The 15627-nt window shown below is 51.6% G+C and overlaps 1 protein-coding gene and 1 long non-coding RNA gene across 2 annotated transcripts in view; one reads left to right on the top strand and one right to left on the bottom strand.

The window, feature by feature from the left end:
- Positions 1 to 10802, bottom strand: part of LOC106004091 — a 29575-nt gene extending 18773 nt beyond the window's left edge. Inside the window, exons 1-2 of the long non-coding RNA XR_001176945.2 lie at positions 10171 to 10802; positions 7725 to 7908 (exon numbers count right to left, since the gene is read on the bottom strand). This is a non-coding gene — a long non-coding RNA (uncharacterized LOC106004091). The remainder of the gene's footprint in view (positions 1 to 7724; positions 7909 to 10170) is intronic.
- On the top strand, positions 732 to 2340 carry ID3 (inhibitor of DNA binding 3, HLH protein). Its single transcript, XM_004741202.3, has 3 exons — positions 732 to 1113; positions 1231 to 1313; positions 1859 to 2340. The coding sequence occupies exons 1-2, from the start codon at positions 814 to 816 to the stop codon at positions 1288 to 1290; spliced, it is 360 nt and encodes a 119-aa protein (XP_004741259.1). The 5' UTR covers positions 732 to 813; the 3' UTR covers positions 1291 to 1313; positions 1859 to 2340.
- Positions 10803 to 15627: the final 4825 nt, after the last annotated feature.

The raw sequence follows: 15627 nt of genomic DNA, 5'->3' as shown, positions 1-15627 counted from the left end.
TGGAGTCCATGGGGCCAGAGGGTGGGAGCTCCTTTCTTTCCCCATGCAAAAATCACAGATTCAGTCTGCCTTTTTTTTTCCTTTTCTTTTCCCCTGTTGTTCAGATAAATAGTGTTCTTTGCTCAAACCCCCTTCCCCTCCTCCTTCTGCAATCTCAGCCCTAGCCCAAATCTGTTTTCTTCATTGTAACCTCAGCTTCACCGCAATTAATTTTTTTCCCCTCCGGTCACAAGATAATTCCTGACGCCAGTGAGTCTGGAGGTCAGACGAACAGCAAATTGGGGAACAAGGCGGCACTAATTCCTTACAAGTTTCCCTTGAAAAATCCTTTGCTTTAAAAAAAAAAAAAAAAGCTTCTTTGCTGTTCAGGGATTTATGACCTCAGAGGAGCTGTGGGTTCGAGTTAGTGTTGGGCTGTGGGTGGACTGGCAGGGGGCAGGGGAGCTCAAAGATCTGGGGCGCTGCCAGGAAAAGGCAAATTCTTAAACTTAATGGTTTTAAGTGATTTTTAAAATCCTTGCTGGCAAAGAGGCCTGCCTCTCCCCAGTATCAGCGCTTCCTCATTCTTTGAATCCGCGACTCCGCGGTATTCGGCGTCAGACCAGCCGGAGGAAGCCTGTTTGCAATTTAACCGGGTTGTGAACGCCCAGGATTGGCGGAGGCGGGGCCCGGGCGCACGTTTTGCATAAAGGGGCGTGCCTTCGAGGTGGGCTCTATAAGTGGGGCCGCTGCTGGCGTGCGCGCGTTGCCAGCTGCTGTTGGGGGTTTTTGGCTCTCTTCGTCCTTTCGGCACCTCCAGTCTCATTCCTCAATATGAAGGCTCTGAGCCCGGTGCGCGGCTGCTACGAGGCGGTGTGCTGCCTGTCTGAACGCAGCCTGGCCATCGCGCGCGGTCGCGGCAAGGGTCCCGCAGCCGAGGAGCCGCTGAGCCTGTTGGACGACATGAACCACTGCTATTCGCGCTTGCGGGAACTGGTCCCCGGAGTCCCGCGAGGCACTCAGCTTAGCCAGGTGGAAATCCTGCAGCGCGTCATCGACTATATCCTCGACCTGCAGGTGGTTCTGGCTGAGCCCGCTCCTGGACCCCCAGACGGCCCGCATCTTCCCATCCAGGTGTGTGGGGCGTGCGCGGGAGCTGGGGCGGGGCTGAGTTCCAGAGCCGGGATGCTTCCTGGACCCCTAAAACTCCCAAATGCGGTGCATAACTTTTCCCTCTTTCCCTTTTCTCAGACAGCTGAGCTCGCTCCGGAACTTGTGATTTCCAACGACAAGAGGAGCTTCTGCCACTGACCTGGCAGTCCTGGCGCCTCCAGGTAAGCATCCCCACCTCCGGCCTGGGGGGTGGAGGTAGGGCGGTGCTTAAACGACAGATCTTGGAACTGGTTGGCCTTTTAAGGAATTACTGCCTCTTCAGTTTGGGGAAAATCAGGCGAGAGAGGGGCAAGGGACTTATCCGTGGTTACATTAAATGAATGGTAGAACCAATTCCCCGCCCTATGTGCGTTTCAACCTTGAACGCATTTTGCCCCTGTCCTCCATCAGAGGCCAAAGACTCGAGGAAAAGTAGGCGCAGGTGAATAAAAGAGCCGTTCTGTTTGTAGTTTGGAATCGTAAAAGGAGCTGTATCTTCCTCTGCCCTCTCCCAGCTAGTGTCAATTCCAGGAGGGCGGGGTGATTGCAGGCTCCGCCTGCGGTCCTTTGGCGCCAACTGGGTGGGGGCAGCGTGGGGCTCGGAGTTATCAGCTGGAGGTAGAGACCAAGTTTCCTCCCTGGCGCCGGGCAGTCTGCGGACGGCCCCCGCCTCGGCGCGCTCGGCGGAAACTGATGGCTCCCTGGTCTTCTTTCCTCCCCCGCCCAGAATGCAGGTGCTGGCGCCCGTTCCGCCTGGGACCCCGGGACCCTCTACGGCCGGAAGCCCGAGGGCATGGATGGGCCCCAACCTCGCCCTGCCCACTTGACTTCCCCGAACCCCTGCCTCGAACCTGGACCTGGCGCCCGGGAGCGAAGGACTGTGAACTTGGGTGGCCTAAAGAGCCAGAGCTAGCTCTGGGCACCAGCTGGGCGACGTCTCCCGGCCCCCACCCCACCCCTAAGTTTTAAAGTCTTTCACAGTGTGGAGGTTGGGGGGGGGTGGCTGCTCTCCAAAGTCTGCCAAGGCAGCAGTAGAGCTAGTCTTCTGGTCTCCTTGGAGAAAGGCTCTGTTGCCCTGATTATGAACTCTATAATAGAGTATATAGCTTTTGTACCTTTTTTGCAGGAAGGTGACTTTCTGTGACCATGCAATGTATATTAAACTTTTTATAAAAGTTAACATTTTGCATAATAAACGGTTTTTAAACATTTGAGTATATAATTTGTTTTCCTTAAGTACAAACACTCTCATAAGGCTGAATTTAGGAGAAATCAATGTCCTTCTTGGACCTTGGGAAAAGTAAGCTTGCTTATGTAAGGGAGATGTGGGGAAATGCCAGCTAAGACTAGAGTTGGGGGGACAGTGGAAAGGGTCCATGATGGGATCCGCATATCCAGTAAGGGTTGGGTGCAGAGAAGATCTTGGTCCTGGCCCCTCATTTTACAGATGAGGAATGATGTGAGGGGAGCTCATCCAGCAAGTTGGGAGCTCAGGATAGAAATTAGGTCTCCTGAGTCCCAGTTTCTTAGGTCCCTTGAGCCGTTTTGCTCCATTACCCTATGGCTTCGGTGCCATTAATTATTCATCAGGTCTTTCTAGCAGAGGATGGGGAAGAGTGGAGCCTCACCCAGAGCCCAGACAGGGGTGGTGGTTGATAGACCCATTTTAGAGATGAATAAGCAGATCGGGGCCCGGGTTCATTTCCCTCCTCATGCTCTCTGATCTGGCTTCCTCTTGGGCTTCCAAATTTGGAAAAAATAGGAGAGGGGCTTTTCTCATCCCTCAATCCCCCCAGCCACTCTGATCAGAATGATTTAGGTGCTGATTGGGAACCAATACCAATCCCTCTCCTCCTGCCAGGTAGTTGAAGACTGAGCCTAGACTGGGAGTTTGAAGCAGCCTCACAGCCTCCATTCCTTCTGGGATTTCCTTCCCATAACCCCTCCACTGGGAGTCTACTCTGTGAGCATCTTTGACTCTATTTCAGAAATGGAGAGTCTGAGGCTCCATGGATAATGGGTCTGAGCCGGGTTCTCACAGCCCCTTGAGATGGGATTTTAACATAACTACAGTGACTACAATTGTAGTGGACAGGAGCAGAGCCTGAGACTGGCCATCCTAGGAGGCCAGGTCTGAGAGTGGGGCAGAGGGCAAGACCACCAATCGCCACCATCTCCCTTTGCTCCCCACCTGGCAGCTCCCCAGGTGGGCTCCACCAGGCTCCTGGCCTCATGAGATTCCTGTTTATGATATGATCTCATCTGTGTGTTGGCCCCTGGCATGAGTTACTTCAATATTTCATAACAAACAGGTCACGTCATCACCCTTCGTGCCTTAACCCGGGTGAGTTTTCAGGGGTGAACAGGGGCACGTGGTGGGGAGGCAACCTCTGTCTTTGCCAACTGGCTGACCAGCGGTTCCTAACCTGTTTCCTGGTCTCTGATGATCTGGTGGGAGGTTTGAGCACACCAGAAAATACACACACCCTCTTGCAGAGTCATAGCAGACCTCCAGTCCCCTGCGAGGTCCTCAGTCCCTATGTGAGGAACTCTTACCTCAACCAAGTAGACCCAGGTTGGGTCTAGGCACCCAGGTTTTGTTAGAGGTGCTGTGCTTGTTCTGGTGACAGCCAGCTGTACAGGGGTGCAGATCCTTGCTCTAACACATCCTAGCTATCCAACCGCAAGCGAGAGATTGCCCCCACTTTGCCCTCGGTTTCCACATCAAGGTAAGATTGCTGATCCTGAGCCATCCACCCTGAAGTACTCGGCCCTACCTTAGACCATTGATCACAGGCATTGATCTTCTGCCCTTTCTGCCATGGCATGCTGCTTCCTGCTCGCTCAGAAGCTAGGGGACTGGGGACGGCTAGAAAGACCCAAATCGCTCCGCAGCGGCCGTGTGACCTTGAGCAAGCCGCTTTTACCTCTCCAAGCCTCTCTTCTCCTTTGCCCAGCAGCTGGCAGTTCTTGCTCCCCGGACAGAAGATAATGGTGGGAAAGTTCTTTGAAATGCATCACACACCTACAAGGTATTATTAAGCTAATTCCAAGGAAATTGCCTGTCAGGTCTGCTGAGCCTGAGCTGTTCAGGTGGCTGGGACAAAAGCTGAAACCAGCATGCCAATTCATTAGTCATTAGAGAGTGAAAGCGATTTGACTGCGGGTAGGAAAACTCTCAGATTGAGGATAGTGTCTTCCGTCATAATCACCTATCGAGTGCCTGCCAGGTGCCAGGCTCTATGTTATCTTAATTTTTTTCTAATCCTCACCACAGCCCAACAAAGCGGGTATCATTATTCCCATTTTACAGAAGAAGCAGATTCAGAGAGGCTGAATTACTTGGAGGTCACACACCACACGGACGTGGCACAGCAAGGAGCTTCAAAACCCACATTCTCATGTTTCCTCCAGGCCATCTCTTCTCCCTGGCCATTTCCTGCACCTGGTACTTTTTTAGTCCCCAGTGGGTGCTTGCAGAATGAAAGACCCAGGGCCACCCAGGATCACTCTCCCTCATTTGTGAAAGAGGGTGATGGTACCTCCTTTGCAGGATTAAAAGTAATGTACATAAAGCATCTACCAAGTTCCCTGAAATACAAGCTTCACTATTAGCTGAGTGTCTTGGGTTCATTATCACATCAGATCTGAAACAGGGACATTTGGAAGAGAGTTTTGTTTTGTAAATAAAACAAACGAGCAAGACAGCCAGGCTCAGAACGGGCAAAGTAACTTGCCCGTGGCCACACAGCTCTAAGTAACAAAGCAGGGATTCAAAGTCATGCCCGTGACACCGGAGATGGTGTCTTGAGGACGCCAGTTATAGCTCTACCCAGCTGTGGATGCGCCCGGCAACCTTCAATTATGTGTCCTCCTGGCCTCATCACCTCGCATGGCCACCACTCTTCTCGGATCCCCAGGCTACACTCTAAGACCCCCTATCACTCTCTCCCGCAGAATTGCTTCTTGGGGTTCGCTCTGCCCGCTCCCCTCCCTCGCAACTCGAGAGCCGCTGCCCACCCGCCGCGGCTTAGGGCCCGGGCGGGGGCGGAGCCTCGGCCCACGTGGCCCGAGCCCGGCAGGGCGGAGGCGAGACGGCCCCGCCCCCTCCCCGCCCCGCCCCCGGCCCGGCGACCCGCGCTCCCCCCGCGGGCCCTGGGGGCCGCTCGCAGGTGTTCGCTGGCGCCCGGATGTCTGAGCTCTGGCTCCGCTCTGGCTCCGGCTCCCTCCGCAGCCTGCGGGCGGGGCTCCCAGCCCATCCGGAGCCTCGCGGCGCCCCCGCCACTCTGCCAGCAGCGCGGCCTCCCAGTTCCCAGCCTCCCAGCCTGGGGGGGGCCCCCCACCCAGCGGAGTCGCTGACCCGACTGCTCTCCCGCTGCCCCCAGCTGCGCTCGGCCCGATGCTGCCTCAGCGTGCCCCCACCCCGCTTCCTGCCTAGGCAGCTTTGCCCTGGCCGGGTGGCCGCCCTGGATCGCACCCCCGTTCCTTCCTTCCTTCATTCTTTCAGGCAACTCGCATTCTTCGAGCGCCTGCGACGTGCCCCGCACAAGGCCAATCCGACCTTCCAAGTGTGGCCCCAGGCCCGCTGGGGTCCTCCGGGAAGCCTCTGCCCTCTGCTCCAGTCTCCCCCCCCTCCCCCCCCTGCCCGCCCCACTGTCCTCTCTCATGTCCTATTTCACTCACAATTTAGCATTTAATTCTTCTCTGGTTATATCTCCTCTTAAGGGTAAGTCAGTGGCAAGGTCAAGGGGTCCCCTCCTGACCAAAATCAGGAATCACTCTGAAAGTAGAGTGAGAAGTCAGAGTGTGGCCAGAGTTGGGGTTCAGCCAGACTGTGACAGGGTTTGGGACTAAGTGTGGATGGGAGCTGGCAGCTGGCAGTCTGTGGCCTGGGGTAACAGACATAGTGTGAGGGTCAGTCTGACTAGTAGCATCAGTGGTCAAGGTTAGTGAGTCAGTCTTTGGGTGGGATCGGGACAGTCCGGATCAGGGCAGTAGGTTATTTAGGACAAGGATTTGGGGGTTGTCTTTGATGACCCAGATTAAGGAAGTGGGTGCTGTGGCCCTCTGAACTCAGATTCATGTTACTCCATGGCTGGGGGCTGGCTGACCACGGCCTCCCCTCTTACCCACCCAAGCTATAAACTGACTTTCCATCTGGGGACATTCCCTCTCCTCCTCACCACCACCACCCTTCTCCAACTTTGTGCCAGACATAGGAGGTCGAACTCTCGGTGGGCCACACCGCCATCAAAGGGAGCCCAGGTGGGCAGTAACACTGACCATGGTAGGGAGGCCTTGGGCTTCCTGCGACCCCCATCCTGGAGCCACCCGCATCCGACAGATAAGCTGATGTACTTCTCTGTACGTTTTGCCATTTGTTCATAAATCTAAAGTTTGTCAGGGACAGAAGGGCCCAGAAAGGGGAAGGAACCTGCTCAGGCCTATACAGAAAGTTTATAGTCAAGACAGGACTCGAACCCAAGCCTCTATCTTCCTTTCTAGGGCTCTTTTTGTGATACCTGTTTACCCTGAGCAGGGATTGTTATGCCCACTTTAGAGATGGGGTAAGTGAGACCCTGAGAGGCTTATGGCCTCACACAGCTCCTATAGAGGGACTGCCGGGGTCTGGTAGCACATCCCTCTGCCCCCACCCCCGCCCTGCCCTCCCCCCACCATGTGCCCTGAGGATCTGGAAATGTGAAGTCAGGGATGGTGATTCCCGAGAGCATTGCCTCCTTGTCAGCGCCACCCAGCCTCCTCCCTCCTGCCCTCATTAAGAGCAAATGAAACAAGGGTGGGCCAAGCACGAGTTGGAAGCTGGGGAGGGGGGAGAACACTTTTTAAGAACTGCTGGGGAAAAGCTTAGCTGGGTTCTTATGGAAACATATGGAACTCATTACCCTAAGTCGAGGTGGTCGCTGGCCAGCTGGCAGTTGGTTGGTTTGGGGCTAAACGTGTGTGTTGTAGGGCAATAAGGGTACCCAAGGCATGGCAGTCTCCTCAGAAAACCCCGTCTGCTTACTGAACCAGGTTCTTTCTGACCTTGGTTTTGTTCCCAGCTTATGCCATTTTCTAGCATTAAACAAAGGGAGGGTGTGTGTGCCTGGGTGGGTCAGTCGGTTAGGTGTGTGACTTTGGCTCAGGTATGATCCCAGGGTTCCGGCATCAAGCCCCATATCAGGCTTCCTGCTCAGAGGGGAGCCTGATTCTCTCTGTCTCTGTCCCTCCTCCCACTTATGTGCACTTCCTCCCTCTCTCTCTCTCTCTCTCAAATAAAATCTTCAAAATAAATAAATAAATAAAAGGTTGAAAAATAAAGGTTTCAAGATGCACCAGGGTACTAGGTCATGCAAGGAGATGAGGACTCAGAGACCATCAAGACAGATGCCCCCCGCCCCGGCCCACACTGGCTCATACTCATCCCTCCCCCACTGGGGCCCCTGACAGGTCTTGCAGCAGGTCCAGATGTATGAAGGGTTGATCCCAGCTTCCACTGCAGGTTCATCGGGGTGGGTCCCAAGGAGCCTACATGTTGGTCCCACATCTTATCAAAGGCAGCAGCAAGAAGGTGTTCAGAAGAGCCTACTCACCAGTGCACAGCATTTTAGTCGACATGGTAACAGGAGGCTTGGAAATTGCTTCCATTTCACTCCTACGAGGCTCCCAGGTATTAGGGAACCTGCCAAAGGTCACCCTGAAGTACGCAGCAGAGTCCAGGTCTCTGATTCAACTTCCCCATCCGGTGCTGTGGATGTCTGTGGCTCTTTCAAAACTCTGTGCAAACAAATGGGTCATAGAGAATCAGCCTCAGGCAGCGACCCCAGCCCCCCTGCACTTTGTCTCTGTGAGTCTGGGAATCAGACGGACACGGGCTGAAATCCGAATTTTGTGTGTCTCAGCTGGGCTGTTACAGGTAAGTTATTCATCCTTTCAGAGTCTGCAATGGTTGCTTTGATGACTAACTTTGCTGACCTCTACGAAGTACCTGGCACTGGGTAACCCCAAGCAAGAGCTTGCTGGAAATGGTTGTCACATTCCTAACTGTAATCCAGTCACGGCACCTCAGCATGGCCGGCCCAGCAAGTGCACCCTTCAGAGCCGTTTCGCACACGGTGCCCCTCAGGAGCATCTGCTCAGCAGGACAGCCAGGTGCCTTGAGGAGGAGAGCAGGGACCAAAAAGAAGGACTCCAGCCCGGTGCCTTCACTCGCCCGCTGTGCCACGTTGGACAAGCTCCGTCACCTCTCTGAGCCTCCGTTTCCTCCCTGTAGTACTGCCAGGATCCCGCGCCCTGTCCGCAGAGCTGTGGGGAGGATTTGGTGAGGAACTGAGCGTGAAGCACTTGGAAACCCACCTGCGTGAGGCAGATCCTCAGGAAGTCACAGCTAGCTTCACTATTCCCTTTTCACAGATGGAGAAACTGAGTCCCAGAGCAAGGAAGTGACTCATCCAATGTCATGTGGAAAGGATTCCTCACAGAGCTAGAGCTTAAAAGCCAGATCTTTACAGTTCCAGTTAGTGCCCAGCTCTTCCTCTCTCATGATCGGGATTTGTAACTATTTCATGACAAGTGTGTTTTCAGTGGGTGGAAAGTCTCAACTTTGAACTCTGTGAGCCTGGCCAGTTTCAGCCTGATCCAGAAGCAGCTCACTCATAAAAGGACCCCTCTCTAGAAGAGAACAGGAGTCTCTTCTAGATGGGTGTAGGAAGAACAAGACCCAGAGGCCAGAGGACCTGGAGGACAGAGCTGACATAATCACTGGTGTAGCCAGCAGCTTTGTGGTCAAAGAGACCCCCATGCAAATCCCATCTCTGCCACTACTTAGCTGTGTGATCAGCCAACAGACACTAACTCTCTGAGCCTAGCTCCCAACAGTACCTCTTTCAAAGGGATGTAGTAGGAATTCAACAAGACAACAGAGTTAGAGTAGCTGGCCCAGGTAAGCTGTTGACAGTTGGCAGCCCTCATTATTTTATCAAGGTAATCAAGCAGAAGCCACCTGCTTCTTCATCATCCTCAGCTGCCCATCTGTTTGTAAATGTTTAATTGCACTAACCGTGGGTAATACAGATGTTCTAATATCTGGCTATTGAAATGCTTATGTTTGCCCACACTCCTCCGCTTCCCGGCTGTATGAACTTGAACAAGTTAACTTTTTTCATCCTCAGTCTCTGCATCTTTCTGCACCTATACGGGGGGTAGGGGAGGTAGTAACAGTCCCTGCAACAGACAGCTTTGAGCATTAAACTAGTTCACGTGTACAGAGCTCTCAGACTAGTACTTGGTACATAAAAAGACTCCCCTTATACTCGTTGTCCTTTGTCACCTTGAAATACCACATGACATTTACGTTCTTAGCCATTTTATTACCATCTGCACTTTCATGTAAAATTCACCATGTCTCATGGGGCCCCTGATGGCTCGTCGGTTAAGTGGCTGCCTTAGGCTCAGGTAATGATCCCAGGGTCCTGGGATTGAGCCCCGCATCATATTGGGCTCCCTGCTCAGCGGGGTGCGTGCTTCTCCCTCTCCCTCTGCCTGCCGCTCTGCCTGCTTGTGCTCTCTATCTCTCTGTCAAATAAATAAATGAAATCTTCTTTCTTTCTTTTTTTAAGATTTTTATTTATTTATTTGACAGAGAGAGATCACAAGTAGAGAGGCAGGCGGGGGGAGAGAGAGAGAGAGAGAGAGGGAAGCAGGCTCCCTGCTGAGCAAAGAGCCTGATGCGGGACTCGATTCCAGTATCCTGAGATCATGACCTGTGCCGAAGGCAGCGGCTTAACCCACTGAGCCACCCAGGCGGCCCAATAAATGAAATCTTCTTTAAAAATTCATCATGTCTCAATTTTGGAAGTAAAATTGACATTTTGGGAAGAGGTACAGATTTGGATCACGTGGCTTTATGAGACCCGGCACCCAGCCAACTTTACACAGTCACACGTGTACACTCACTCATGTGAACGCAGACACACACACTTGGAGAAAGCCAGGCTATGCTGTTCTGCTCCCCAAATGGGCTACAACGAACCCTCTTACCTTGGAGAACGGCCCGCAGCCTCCCTCCCACTCATCAAGCTCTGCGGAGTGAGACAAGAGAGAGGGATCACCTCTCAGCGGGAGCTTTTCCTTGGCAAAACTGACTTGGGAACAGGTCCAAGCTCCAGCTCTTCACCTACGTCTTAGAGCCTGGGGCCCCCTCCTGGCTCTATCCAAGTTGCTGTGCAACTCTGGGCACAGAGCTTCACCTCTCTGAGGCTTGGCTTCTCCTTCAGGAAAGAAGGCTGACCACGTCTACCTTTCCCGGTTGTTGTGGGATTAAAGAGATGCCTAGAAAGCGCCTGGCACACCGCGGTAGCTCCATAAATGAGTGTTGTTAAGAGCTTGGCTGTTTTTTTAATCCAGTAAAGGCTATCTTTTACATATATATATTTTTTTAATAAAATGGGGTCATGTTTTGTCAGCCTCACATAATATTTTTTATTGCTTTTAAACACATCTGTTAATCCAACGAAGGTGTGTTCCTGCGAACATTATTTTATTTCCTATTTTATTCATATTTTACAATGTCTGGGCAAATCATTGAAACCCACTTGAGGCTCAGTTTCCTTATCTCTAAAATGGGAAAAATGCCTTCCTCACGAGGTTGTCACGAGAATTCAGTGAAATGGCGTATGTGAAGGTGGTTTGCAAAATCAAGCGGGTGGAAGAGATGACTTTTTGCTTTCATCCTTCCTCTACAAGGGTGAATTCCTCAGAGGTGAGAGTGAGTTTTGTTTATCTTCACTTCCCTAGCTTTGAATGTGTAGTAATGTGTTTAATAACAGTAGAGATGGGGGCGCCTGGATGGCTCAGTGGGTTAAGCCACTGTCTTCAACTTGCGTCATGATCCCAGCATCTTGGGATCGAGTCCCACATCAATCCTTACTCGGCAACGACCCTGCTTCTCCCTCTGCCTCTGCTTGCTATTCTGTCTGCCTGTGCTCGCTCACTCTCTTTCTCTGACAAATAAATAAATAATCTTAAAAAAAAATAACAGCAGTGACGGCGACAAGAACTTTCCTGTGTGCAGGGCTCTGGACTACGTGCCTTGTAAGGGAAGGAAGAATAGACATTCAGAAATTTTTGCTTCCTTCTGCTGATATTTACTTATTTATTAAGAGAGGGGAAAGGGAAGAAGCAGAGAGAGAGAGAGAGAGAAAGAGACTCTTGTAGGCTCCATGCCCAATGCCTAGCCCAACATGGGGCTCAATATCATGACCCTGAGATCATGACCTGAGCCACAATCAGGAGTTGGATACATAATAGACTGAGCCATCAGGCGCTGATTACTTCAAGGTGAAGGAAATGTTTTTCTTTCCCATGGGCAAGTTCTGTCTTCCATACTGCAGATAAATGAATCTCAGTCTTGGGTCTCGTACATCATTTGGCCAATCCAGTTGGATAACAAGAATAGTAATCGCTAGTTCCCTTACCCATAAAACGGGCTTATAAGCAACTTGCCTTATATGAAGGTGTCCCACAAATGACAACTTTCCCTCCCCTCTTCTTTCTTCCCTACCTGCGTGTACCTTCCCTTGGAGAAGATGGTGACGGGGCCAGATAAGTAAACTTGGCAGCAGGGAGCTGAGTTCCTTCTCTCCTCTGGGCTTTTGTTTCTTTTTGGCACAGGGTGGCAGATCTTTTGGGAATAATTTTCTGATTCAGAGACCCTCCAAATCTTGCCTCCTTTAGAAAATCTCGCTTAGGAGCACCTGGGTGGCTCAATCAGTTAAGCGTCGGCCTTCAGCTCAGGTCATGATATCCTGGTCCTGGGATCGAGCCCTGCATTGAGCTCCCTGCTCAGCTGGGAGCCTGCTTCTCCCTCTCCCACTACCTGCCACCACCACACCCCCGCTTGTGCTCTCTTTCTCTCTCTGTCAAATAAATAAATAAAATCTTAAAAAAGGGGCGCCTGGGTGGCTCAGTGTGTTAAGCCTCTGCCTTCAGCTGAAATCATGGTCTCAGGGTCCTGGGATGGAGCCCTGCATTAGGCTCTCTGCTCAGCGGGGAGCCTGCTTCCCCCTCTCTCTCTGCCTGCCTCTCTGCCTGCTTGTGATCTCTGTCTGTCAAATAAATAAATAATCTTAAGAAAAAAAAATCTCCCTTATCTTGCCATAGCGCCCATCATTCGACTCCCCCCAAATACCATATGCCCCCTGCAAGCATGTGTTGCAGGTTCCAAGTAGATTTAAGCCCTAGAAGGCAGAATTGTGTGTTAGGAGGTTGATTTCTATTTCCTTAAGCATTTTATTCATCATCTCACTTCATCCTTTAAAGCCTTCCAAAGTCGCCAGGTCACAGATGAGGCAGCTAAATCCAAGACAGAAGAAGGGCCTTGGTGAAGACCACAGAGCCAGTCCTATGAGCAAAGACGTTCCAGGAGTCGGTGTGAGCTCAGGTACTGGGTACCTTTTTTTCTTTTTCTTTAAAGATTTCGTTTATTTATTTTTATTTTTAAAAATAAACTCTACACCCAACATAGGGTTTAAACTCACAACCCTGAGATCAAGAGTCACACTCTGGGCTCCAAGGTGGCTCAGTTGGTTAGGCCTCTGACTCTTGGTTTCAGCTAAGGTCACAGTCTTAGAGTTGGGAGATGGAGCCCTGTAACTGTCGGGCTCCGGGCTCAGCGTGGAGTCTGCTTGGGAATCTCTCTCCCTCTCCCTTTGCCCCTTCCCTCTCTCTCTCTCTCAAATAAGTAAATAAAATCTTTTTTTAAAAAGATTTTATTTATTTATTTGACAGACAGAGATCACAAGTAGGCAGAGAAGCAGGCAGAGAGAGAGGGGGAAGCAGGCTCCCTGCTGAGCAGAGAGCCTAATGCAGGGCTCCATCCCAGGACCCTGAGACCATGACCTGAGCTGAAGGTAGAGGCTTTAACCCACTGAGCTGAGCCACCCAGGAGCCCCATAAGTAAATAAATCTTAAAAAAAGAAAAAAAAAATGTCACATGCTGTATGAACTTAGCCAAGCAGGTGTCCTGAGTACCTGGTTGATACTAGGTTCTGTGATTGGTGCTTTCTCCCAGTAATTTTATTAAGCAGGTATTGGGGCGCCTGTGTGGTTCAGTCGTGAGGCATCTGCCTTCCCATCAGGTCATGATCCTAGGTCTTGGGATCTAGCTCCGCACTGGCCTCCCTGCTCAGTGGGGAGCCTGCTTCTCCTCCCACTCCCCCTGCTTGTGTTCCCTCTCTCGCTGTCTCTCCCTCTCTGTCAAATAAATAAATACAATCTTAAAAAAAAAAAAAAAAAGCAGGTATTTTCCCCCACTTTCCAGATGAGTAAACTGGGACTTGGACAGGTAAAATAAGACACCCAAGTCAGTAAGGGACAGAATCATGCTTTGATAAGGGCTGACTCCCAGATGTGGGGTTTTTATTGACTACTTCAAGAAGGCCCTGCAGTTTTGCTGTTTGGGGGCTTCTTCAAGTCTCTGCAGTGGTCATGTTGTCCACCAAAGCAAGGATTCATTTCCAAGGCTGAGCCCTGTGCCCCGCTGTCAGCCCCAGGAGGGGAGCCAGGGGATTTCTAGAGCAGAGCAGGCAGAGCTCCTGCTGCATCAAGTGTCCCCCATCCCTAAAGCCCATTGTCTCCCCAGGAGACAATACAGATAAAGGACACAGCCTTGTTGCCTGCCGGCATCCATCTGTAACCATGGAAACCCCCAGGGAGACAATTCCAAACTCCCCCAGCCACCCTCCGCCCTGCAGCTGTGGCTCCAGGAACCCAGCCGCCAGCAGAAGGGGCACTGCTGGTAATTGCCACCTCCCCACCACTACACCACCAAATGGGACACAGCTGGGCTCTCCTCCCCAGACATCCTCCCAGCCCCTCAGTCCCAGAACTGGAATTAGCAAAGGGGTCTTGGATGCATTTCAGGTCTAAACTTTATTTCTTTTGCAAGAAGGTCAGTTCCGTGAGATTCTGGCGCAGGCTGGACTCTGTCATTGATCCCAGGGTGGGGCATAGGGGGAAAAGGGCTCCGCAGAATCCTTAACCCTTGAAGGGTGGACCAGGCCCCTGAGAAGGGCTTTGGTCCTTGGCGCATGACTCCCCCCTGGTGGCCAGTTGCTGCAACTGTCAGTTGAGGTCCGAGAGAACCTCCAGACCTCTTATCCTTGGGTTATCTACTGGGTTCCAGATGCCCATACATATTAGATCTAATCCCATAGAGATCTTATGAGGTGGGTATTCTTATCCTACTTACACATACTGAAGCCAAGGCTTGCAGAAGAAAGGATGGACAGCAGAGTGGTCAAAGAGGATGAACCCAGAATGCCCTGGCTCAAAACCTCCCTGACCTTCCAAGCCCTGTGTCCTTGGGCTAACTACCTAAACTCTCTGGGCCTCAGTTTCTTCATCTGTACAGTTGGAGTGATAACAACACCTACTTCAAGCCTTCAGAATGGTGAGTGGCACATAGTAAATAAATATAGTTCTGGACCCTGAAGCTGTGTGCCTGAAGGCAGATCATTGAACTACTCCCCTGCCTCAGTCCTTTCATCTGTAAAATGGGGCTGGTCGTGGCTTCCTCCCAGGGCTGTTGTGATCACTGAAGTGGATATGGAGTGTGAGTGTGCTTGCTTTGCTACTATTAGCATTGTTGTTTTGATCTGCCTGTTGGGGGAGGAATGATGCGGGGTGGGGGGCTTGGGGACAGGTGGGATTAGAAAGCAAGAAAGTCTCTCTCCACAGGCCAGGAGAAGGTGGTGCCTGAGAATACCAGCCCTTGTGACCTCTTTGGCCCCACAGGGCTCCCTTTTTCCCCCATGCGGCGACTCTAAGAGATTCTGACAGTGGCCAGAGGCTTTTCTGGGAAGAGATCAGAAGTGATCTTCCAGGGTGCCTGGGTGGCTCAGTCGTTGGGCGTCTGCCTTCCGCTTGGGTCATGATCCCAGGGTCCTGGGATCGAGCCCTGCCTCAGGCTCCCTGCTCCGCAGGAGGCCTGCTTCTCCCTTTCCCACTCCCCCTGCTTGTGTTCCCTCTCTCACTGCATCTCAGTCTGTCAAATACATTTAAAAAAAAAAAAAAAAGAGTCTAAACAATATTCACTGAGTTCAGTTCAGTAAGCAATTCTCCTTTTTCTACTCTGTGATGGACACTGGCCTGGACATTGGGGTATAAAGATAAAGAAGACAAGAAACAGCTTAAATCTGGGGAAGATGACAGAACAGAAAAACTACTGTAATGACAGTGTGTCATTAGGATAGCCTGAGATTCCTAACAGGACATGGGGAGCAGACCTCAGAGACCGTTTCCGAGGGAGGGGTGGGTGAAGCCCTCACCACTCATGCCCGTACCAGCATCACCGGGACTCCAAAGACTGAATGTCTTGTTTATTTCAAAAGTATTCTGAGTCTTATTTCTCAGTGTTAGTAATTGATCTGGATCCTTGACTTTGCTGTCCCTGGTTCAGTTCTGTCCGTCGGAAGGGTTCCAGGATAGCTGTTTTTA

Source organism: Mustela putorius, unplaced genomic scaffold (genome assembly GCF_011764305.1).
Source record: "Mustela putorius furo isolate JIRA1106 unplaced genomic scaffold, ASM1176430v1.1 tig00003853_pilon_pilon_pilon, whole genome shotgun sequence".
In the NCBI taxonomy this organism is placed as follows: domain Eukaryota; kingdom Metazoa; phylum Chordata; class Mammalia; order Carnivora; family Mustelidae; genus Mustela; species Mustela putorius.
The sequence above is the reverse complement of the archived record's forward strand: the minus strand, read 5'-3'. Positions and strand labels throughout refer to the sequence as shown.

Bases quoted from the DNA above. Each gene is read 5' to 3' on its own strand.
- ID3 (XM_004741202.3), top strand. From the start codon at position 814: ATGAAGGCTCTGAGCCCGGTGCGCGGCTGCTACGAGGCGGTGTGCTGC. The intron at 1,114-1,230 runs GTGTGTGGGGCG...CCCTTTTCTCAG, and splicing joins GCCCGCATCTTCCCATCCAG to ACAGCTGAGCTCGCTCCGGA.